The 9,067-nt window shown below is 42.1% G+C and overlaps 1 protein-coding gene across 4 annotated transcripts in view; it reads left to right on the forward strand.

Annotated features, from left to right (window-relative positions):
* The window catches only part of OCA2 (OCA2 melanosomal transmembrane protein), a 267,404-nt gene extending 258,674 nt beyond the window's left edge, over positions 1 to 8,730 (forward strand). For all 4 annotated transcript variants that reach the window (XM_065927959.1, XM_065927962.1, XM_065927960.1 and 1 more), the window contains 2 exons: positions 6,222 to 6,315; positions 7,038 to 8,730. In XM_065927959.1, the coding sequence (XP_065784031.1) occupies positions 6,222 to 6,315; positions 7,038 to 7,122 (179 nt within the window). In that variant the 3' untranslated portion in view covers positions 7,123 to 8,730. The remainder of the gene's footprint in view (positions 1 to 6,221; positions 6,316 to 7,037) is intronic.
* The last annotated feature ends 337 nt before the right edge of the window (positions 8,731 to 9,067 follow it).

The following is a 9,067-nucleotide window of genomic DNA, read 5'->3' on the forward strand; positions in this document are numbered from 1 at the left end:
CACTGTTTTATTTTCTTTCTGGATTGATTCCATAATAATTATGTGTGGCCTTCCTGCTTCTTGTAACAGTCTTTATTTTAAAGTCTATTTTATTTTTCTGATATGAGAATTGGTATTCCAACCTTCTTTTGATTTCCATTTACCTGGAATATCTTTTTCCATCCCCTCACTTTCAGTCTGTTTCCATAGGCCTGAAGTGTGTCTCTTGGAGATAGCCTATATAGTGGTCTTTGTTATATCCCTTTAGCAAGTCTTTTGGTTGGAGCATTTAATCCACTTACATTTAGGGTCATTATCGGTATCTATGTTCCTATTGCTATTTTTTCAATGGTTTTTAGTTTGTTTTTGTAAGTTTTTTTTTCTTCTGTTCCTCTTTTGTTCTTTTCTCTTGTGGTTTGATGATCATCTTTAGTGCTATTTAGCATTGTATTTGAGTTGTTTTTTCCTTTATGTATGTGTTTCTACCATAGTTTTTTTGTTTGCATTTCCCGTAAGATTTTGCTATAGCAGTATGTGTATACTCATATATACTCACTTCTTTTCATTCTTTTCTCTCTCTCTCTACATATATATATGTGTATGTATGCATATATACACATATACACACACACACACACAGTCTGATTCCAAATTGGGAAATGAGTGTGTCAAGGCTGTATATTGTCACCCTGCTTATTTAACTTACACGCAGAGTACATCACGTGAAATGCCAAACTGGATGAAGCGCAAGTTGGAATCAAGGTTGCAGGGAGAAATATCAATAACCTCAGATATGCAGATGACATTACCCTTATGGCAGAAAGCAAACAGGAGTTGAAGAGCCTATTGATGAAAGTGAAGGAGGAGAAAGTAAAAGTTGGCTTAAAACTCAAAATTCAGAAAAAAAAAAAAAAAAAAAAAACTCAAAATTCAGAAAACTAATATCATGGCATCTGGTCCCATCACTGCATGGCAAACAGATGGGGAAACAATGGAAACAGTGAGAGACTTTATTTTTTTTGGCTCCAAAATCACTGCAGATGGTCACTGCAGCCCTGAAATTAAAAGACGCTTGCTCCTTGAAAGAAAAGCTATGACCAATCTAGACAGCATATTAAAAAGCAGAGACATTATTTTGTTGACAAAGGTCCACCTAGTCAAAGCTATGGTTTTTCCAGTAGTCATGTATGGCTGTGAGAGTTGGACCATAAACAAAGCTGATGGCCAAAGAATTGATGCTTTTGAACTGTGGTGCTGCAGAAGACTCTTGAGAGTCCCTTGGACTGCAAGGAAATCAAACCAGTCAGTCTTAAAGGAAATCAGACCTGAACATACATTGGAAGGACTGATGCTGAAGCTGAAGCTCCAATACTTTGGCCACCTGATGCAAAGAACTGACTTATTGGAAAAGACCCTGATACTGGGGAAGATTGAAGGTGGGAGGAGAAGGGTACAACAGAGAATGAGATGAGTCAGTGGTACCACTGACTTGATGGACATGCATTTGAGCAAGGTCTGGGAGTTGGTGATGGACAGGGAAGTCTTGGGGTCACAAAGAGTTGGACATGACTGAGCAACTAAACTAACTGATTGATATACACATATGTGTGTATATATGTTATATATGTATTAAGTTACTAGTTTCTTATTTTTAAATGCAGTTCCCATTTCCGATATCTGTCCTCTCTTCATAGTTCCTGGTTTTGATATTATATTTGTGTATGGCTGATTTCCAGCTTTTACTGTATGTTTGCTTTAACTGGTGAGTTTTCCTATTTGTGATTTTATGTTTCTAGTTGTAGCCTTTTTTTCCCCCCTACCCAGAGAAGCTCCTTGGTTTGGTGGTGCTGAATTCTCTTGGCTTCTGCTTGTCTTTAAAGTTTTTTTATTTCTCCCTTGAATTTGAATAATAACTTTTCTGGGTAGAATATTCTAGATTGTAGGTTTTCCCCTTACATCACTTTGAGTATATCATGCCACTCCCTTCTGGCCTACCGAGTTTCTGCTGAAAATTCAGCTGATAGCTTTATAGGGATTCCCTTATATTTTATTTGTTGCTTTCAATATTTTTTTCATTGTATTTAGTTTTTCTGAGTTTAATTAATATATGTTCTGGTATGTTCCTCCTTGGATTTATCCTGTATCTTAATTTCTTGGTCTTGTGTGATGTTTCCTTTCACACTGTATGGAATTTTTGGACTATAATCTCTTCAATATTTTCTCAGGCCCTTTCTCTTTGTCTTTGTCTTCTGGGATCCCTATTATTCAAACATTGGTGAAATGTACCAAACAAACAATGTTGTGTCCTCATTTCTTTTCATTCTTTTTCTTTATTCTGTTCCATGGCAGTTAATTCCATGGGACAGGGTCTGTTTTCCAGTTGGAGTAGAAGCACTGAGAGTTGTGTTCCATATGGCTTTATTGCCTTGAAGTGTGTGCTCTATTCCTAAGGAGGCGAGCACGAAGGAAGTGAGCCCTGTATGTGCACATCAGGTCTACATGCCACCCGTGCAGCCATTTGCAGTTCTGCCAGAAGCAGCCCAAGGTTGTGTCTCTTTCTCTGTTGTATTCATCCCAGACCTCTTGCTAGGCTGTTGCTGGGCGGCAAGGTTTTGTGACTGCTGGTCTGCCCCCTGGGGCCTAGGCTGTGTCTGTGGTAGGGCTCTCCAGGACCTGTCTATCCCAGATCTAGCTCTAAGCTGTATTGGAGGTGGGCAGAACTGAAGGGCTCCCACAGGGAAAGGAATTACTTTGTACCACACCCTAGGGACTCTCCATTGGTAGACAAGTGATTCTGTGATGCCACCAACCAGCTGGTTGATGCATCATCAAAGTCCGCTGCTGCCAAATTTTCCATAGTCAAGGTCACAAGCCTGGCAACACTGGAGCTGTGCAGTGCTGTAAGCGTGCTGACAGTAATGTTCCTATGGAGACTTATGCTCTAACTTGCATGTGCTAATGATGGGGCTCCTACGGCAGACTTATGCCCAGCTCTGTGTGTGCTAATGATGAGCTCTGAGTTTTGGCCTGGACTACGCTCCAAGCCCCCTGGAACTAGACCATATTCTCTCCCAGGGTCCTTCTGTTGAAGCCTGTGTTTCATTGCCTCGCTGGGCAGGGCACATTAGAAGCCCTGCTCAGGGCCTGTTTGGGGTGGGAAGTGGCGTGAGGTAGCAACTGATTCATGTACAGGAACTGATACACATGCACTCCTTGCAAGTAGAGTTCATGCCCCTCCTGTCCATCTCTCTGTCCTAGAAGACCTCTATGAAGGAAAGGGGGAGTTCCCAGGGAGAGGGACCACCTGTGTGGACCTTTCCTCTTTCACAACTTCCTCCCAGAGGTGCCAGTCTCATCCCAATGCCTTTTTTCTGTCCTGCTCAGTTACATGGGAATCTTTCCTGCTGCTTCGGTTGTATAAGAGATCTCATGTCAGCTTTCAGTTGGTTTTCTGTGAAATTCGTTCTACATGTAGATATATTTTTTTATGTGTTTGCTGGGGGAGATGAGTTCCATGTCTTTCTCCTCCACCATTTTGATCCAAATGGAGTATTTTTCAAATATTAATCCTTAACATGACAGAAAGAAAGTGTTGCCTTTTATTTTTTAGTGCTCACTCAAGTTCTTGAATGTGACCTTGAATTATGTGTGAAATTCTGTTTTATTAAGGAGAGTTTTCAATGTTAAATCCTGGAGTAGCAACGTTTGGGGTGCGGAGCAGATGCTACTCAGCTATTGAGGTGTGTGCTCTGCGATGGAGGCTGGCAGGGCCCTCTGAGGAACATTCGCATGTCAGCATGTTGCTACTCTGTGCCTCGCTTTCTTCATGGGGACACTGAGGACCTCAGTGCTCAGCCCCCTGAGCATTTTCTCTCTGCCTGTCTGGTCTCACGCCCACTACACATCTCCTACATTGTGCATGTCTTTGTTAACAGACTCCCTGTGAGCCCCTGAAGGATATGAGCTGATTTCCATGTGGAATGACCTGCTAGGGTGAGAGGGAGAGCCTGCCTAGGGTTAGGCAGTTAGGAAGATGCTAATGGAAGTCTTGTGTAGGGGGAAGGTGGGAGCCGAGGCAGATCTCAGAACTGAGATGGAAATCAAGGCTCAGTTCTGGTCATAAAAAATAGATAAACTTTGGGGACTTTTAGGATGTGTCTGCTTCCAAACTCACTCAGGTTGTTGGCAGAATCCAGTTCCTTGGAGGTGTAGGACTAAATATCCAGTCCCGTGCTGGCTGTCAGCTGAGGCTGCCCTTAGCTCCTAGAGGCCTCTCTGGTTATGGCCTTTGGATCTAAATCTCAGAACCAGCAATGTTATATGGAAGTCTCATGGTGGGAATTCTTGCACCCCCTTGGATCTCTCACACTCTCTACCCTGGGTTCCCTCCAGCTCTCCTCTGGGATCTCTCCTAACCCTGTATTGCTGCAGCTCCCTGGAGTCTCCCGGATCTCTATGACTCTCCCTCTGAGGCTTCTCTTCTGCTTCTAGCTTGAGAAAGTTCCCTACTTTTAAGAGTTCACATGAGTCAGTTGTGCCCACTCAGATAATTCAGAGTAACCCCGCATCTCAAGATCTATAACCTGAAATACTTCTGCAAAGACCTTCTTGCCATACATAGTAACATAATGACATAAGCACATGTTCTGAGGACTAAGGTGTGGGCTTCTCTATGGGGCTAGGGGGTATCATCATTTAACTACCTGGAACAAGGCAACATCTTATAGTCTGGACTGTCCACCAATCAGGGTCTATGCCTCACTTGTTGCCACCCTAAAATCTGTCCTGCCCAAGCAGTTTGAATGTTGCTCTGCCATGCCCTCCCCTGCTATGGGACAGCTATCCCTCCCCTTGGTGATGGGCTTGCCCCTCCCGACCTCCCACCTCTATTGCACCCTTCCTAAAATTCTGGGTGGGTCCATACACTTTGAATTACACTGAGGTACAGGAGGATTGTCATGAAATGGACCATCAGAAACACAGTGAGTACGGCAGACTGGGGCTTGGGCTTGTGGGGTTCACAGCTCTGAGGAGACCCTGAAGATTTTTATTAAGCTCTTAAGATCCAAAGTCTTATATTATTGACATGTCAAATATATTTCATCCTTAGAGCAAGCATGTAAGTGGATGTGGTGTGCTATTTCAGGAGTTTTCATGGAAACTAGGTTGAACTCTTATATGGAATAAAATCAGGAAGAGTGAAGTTAAACTGTGAGCCTTTGCCCTGCCTGCCTATGGACCTGGTGGTTGTGTTGGATGTCTGTGTATTTCAGGACAGTGTAAGGACTAAGGGGGGGGGGGGCAGGATAAACCTCATAGGTGACACAGCTTATCACTTATTCCTTACCTCTCTCCATCCTCCGTATTCCAGTGTGGAGTTCTGGGCCAACATAGCACCTTGGGGCACAGCTTCCTTGATCCTCACCCTCCTGCTCTGCTGTCCAGTATTAAAAAGCCATCCCCTCAGGCCAATAAGGGCTGTTGGCAGTTGCAGATTTGTGTCTCATAGTTTACAGTCCTCAGTGATGCACAATGCCAGAACTGAACTAACTTGGCTATGCCTGGGTTCTGCACCCATTCCCAAACACTGACCTCTGTGGTTAGTGGATAAAAGATCCCAAATGGCTTCACCCAGTAGATTCTACCTTTCCCTGATCCCATCTCTCCTTTGAGTGTCAGGTTTGAGTCATATCCCTCACTGAGGCCACACTTGTATATATGTGTGCACGTAGTCTCTCTGAAGATCATGCATTCTGTCAAAAAGGCTCACCCAGAGAAGCATTATATTATCCTGGTTGCTTACATCTATCTTTCCATACACACAAAGGATTTCCTGGTACATGTCCTGACCTGGAGTCATAAAGGTTGTGGTTTTCATTTGAGATGAGAACTTACTTGTATTTCTCATGGTGAATCTACTTGCATTTTCCTCTGGAAGATATATGCCACCACGTCCCATGGTGATTTGCTAGTTCTCCTTAGCATTTCTTCTTTCCTATCACATTCAACAACAATAGCCCTATTCAAAAATGAATACTTACAAGCAATGAATTTATCTTCCTTTTGCTGGTGTTTTTTGTGTTCCCTGCAGATATTCGCACAAGCAATCACTTTCATAATGAACTGTAATCATCAAATCAAAAGTCTGTTAGAGGGTTCAAGTATTACAGAACAAAAGAGAATAGAAGTCTACCTCCAAGATGAACTGAGATTTTATTATGCTTTTCGAATTTTGATTCTAGGTAATGGGACACTGATTGGAGCATCAGCAAATGTGGTTTGTGCAGGAATTGCAGAGCAGCATGGATATGGATTCTCTTTCATGGAATTTTTCAGGTACTTCAAAAATTTATTTAAATTTTCTGTTTATATAGTCCCTAAGCTTAAGTAATTAAAAATAAGCCACACATATTTAATATAAGTATGTTTTAATAATCAGCAAGACATTGGACTTTTATGCTGTTCTTTTGAACATTCCAATGGGGATTTGTGCCTTGACTGTCCAGGTTGAGAGTGCATAATGAGACTGTGACATCCTGCATGGCATTACCTAGTGAAAAAATTCTTGATCGAAAGGATCTAGGAATATTGAAGACTGGGGGCAGCCTTGGAGCAGGTGCCTCTCAGGAGCATAGCACAGAGAGGAGTCCCTGGATGGTGGAGTGCAGCTGATGCCAGCTCCTGCAAAGGAGGATCTGCTCTGAGGGAGCTGGGCTTGCTCTGGGGTCCCAGCCCCTGCCTGCTTGTTTTTTTATGGCACCCCTGCAATTTGGATGCAGGAACTGGGTAAAATAGTCATTGGTGGTGCCTGTAAAATAGTGCTGCCAAAATGAACTGAAATTTATTTGGGGGATACAGTAGGGGCTATCTCATGGAGGCATGCATCCACATCACCTAGGCTGAACCCAACTTTTAATTTCTAGAAATAAGAGACAAATACCTTTATGGATATATAAAGCTCTTAAGGCCACATTCTTTTGCAATAATATAATTATGAATTCAGATCTCACAGTACTCTCCAGACACCAGATACCATAATCCACTTCTCTGTGTTTCAGGCTGGGCTTTCCAATGATGGTTGTCTCCTGCATGGTGGGGATGTGTTACCTCCTTGTTGCTCATGTCGTGATGGGATGGAATTAGTAGACATACAATGTATGAAGACTAAGGGAAACTTGACCCATCATCAATGTCAGTAGAAAACTGCCACAAAACCACTCTTTGGAGAGAAAAAGGTGCTTACCATGGGGGTGCTCTGGAATGGAGATTTTGCTATCTACATTCTTATTGGGTGAAGCTGTGATAAATACAAGATAACTTACCCAAGATTCTACTATAGGAAAATGTGTATATTTCAATATATATCTTGCTCTGTTCTATAGGAAAAGACACAAAAGGTTTGTGTTGTTTAAATGTCACTTCTCCTGAAGTGACTGCTTTCCTTCAAATAATCACTTTTTATGTTAAAATAATAAGAATTCAAATTGTGTATACTCCTAATGCATACTCTTCTTGGGAAGGGCATACAATTTGTAAGGAAACATTAAAAGTATTTAAAACATACTGCCCCTTGAGAAAAGGTCTTAGAATTGGTTAGTCTCTTAGTTTTCAGTAGAGGAACTGTTGATCTTGTCCATATAGGTCTGCTCCTGTGGATACAGCAGGACAAGTAGAAGGAGAGTAAATCTGAATGGGCAGATGGAAGATACTTAGCTCTGTACACCATTTTTGTTCTTCAGCAAATGAAAAAAATGTTCATGTCTGCAATAAAAGAAACAATGAAAGTGCCACCAGATTTTCTATCAAGTTTGTCAATTCTCCTGACACTGTCTCCAAAATTAATAGGTAAATGATCCAGTACCTATTAAATCCTATTTCATAATGACAGAAAGAGACAGCACTGAAGGAACAAATGGCTTTTCTATGAATGTTGAAACGACAGAATTAAACATTGTTCTGATGCCTCATGCATAAACCCTGAAGGTCCAAGGACCATGGGGACACACAGTCCAAATTCAAGATAAAGAGTGTTCTTCTACTGCATATGAAGATCATGTCCTTCTTGAGTTGCACTAGAAGCTATGTACAGGTTTGAAAGGCACCTCTATCCAGATTAAGGCCATGTGCAGGCAGGAGTGGAGGGACAGGTAGCCAAGCAACAGATACAACTGCCATGGGAATTGGAATCACTTCCTCCTGCAATTTGTGGGTGCCTTGCAGATCTTGGGCCCCAGTCTCCTAAACACCACATAACAGAAGGCAATGTGCACGCCTAATGTTATGGATCAGTTTGTTAGAGGATATTTGGTTTACAGCACACAGTTCAACTTTGTCTGTATGTTTCCCACAATAAGGTTTTCAATCTGTAGAAGGGCCCAGTAGCAGCCAAGAGCTGCTTTTACAGTGAAGACTGGTAGTCAGAATGGGAGGGTGTGGACCTTATCCAGCCATTCGTGCTCTGCATTGTGATATCCCAATTGAGGTCAGCCAGAGACACTGGGACTCCTTCAATGTGCTATGTCATTGAGAAGGCCCAATTGGCAAGGCAGCTTGCTTGACAGCAGGGCTTGCTGAAGGAACTTTATTTGGTTGAGTGTCCCTCAAAATTTGCAGCTTCAGGAGGTCATCTGGTAATGGGTTGGAGTAGCTTCTCCAATGTGTTATATGTTTCCTACAAGATTAAAAATGGACCTCCAAGAATTGTATTTTTTAATTTTTGTGTGTGATTAATGCAATTTGTCTCTCACTTTGCAGGGTAATTTAAGTCTCTGATTGGTATTAACCTTTAAATTTTCCATTTAGAAAGGAAATTGAGATGGTGTATTTTTTTGGTTTTACTCTCTTGGTATGGGTGAGAAGCTTCCTAATATAAAAGAGAACAAATTTGGAGTGTCTGACAGTTATTTATCATATTATCTATCCCAGGACTCATTCTGGAGCTGGGGAAATAACCTCAAGATGGGTCTACTACTTCATAGAATCAAGTATTGTATGAGCCTAGACCAAGAATGCACCCACCATTTGACCTCTGTAGGCTGCTACTCTGTATAAGGAACTAGAGGGCATTTTGGGTCACTTAGAATTGCAG

The sequence above is a fragment of the Muntiacus reevesi genome, chromosome 3 (assembly GCF_963930625.1).
Source record: "Muntiacus reevesi chromosome 3, mMunRee1.1, whole genome shotgun sequence".
Taxonomy (NCBI): domain Eukaryota; kingdom Metazoa; phylum Chordata; class Mammalia; order Artiodactyla; family Cervidae; genus Muntiacus; species Muntiacus reevesi.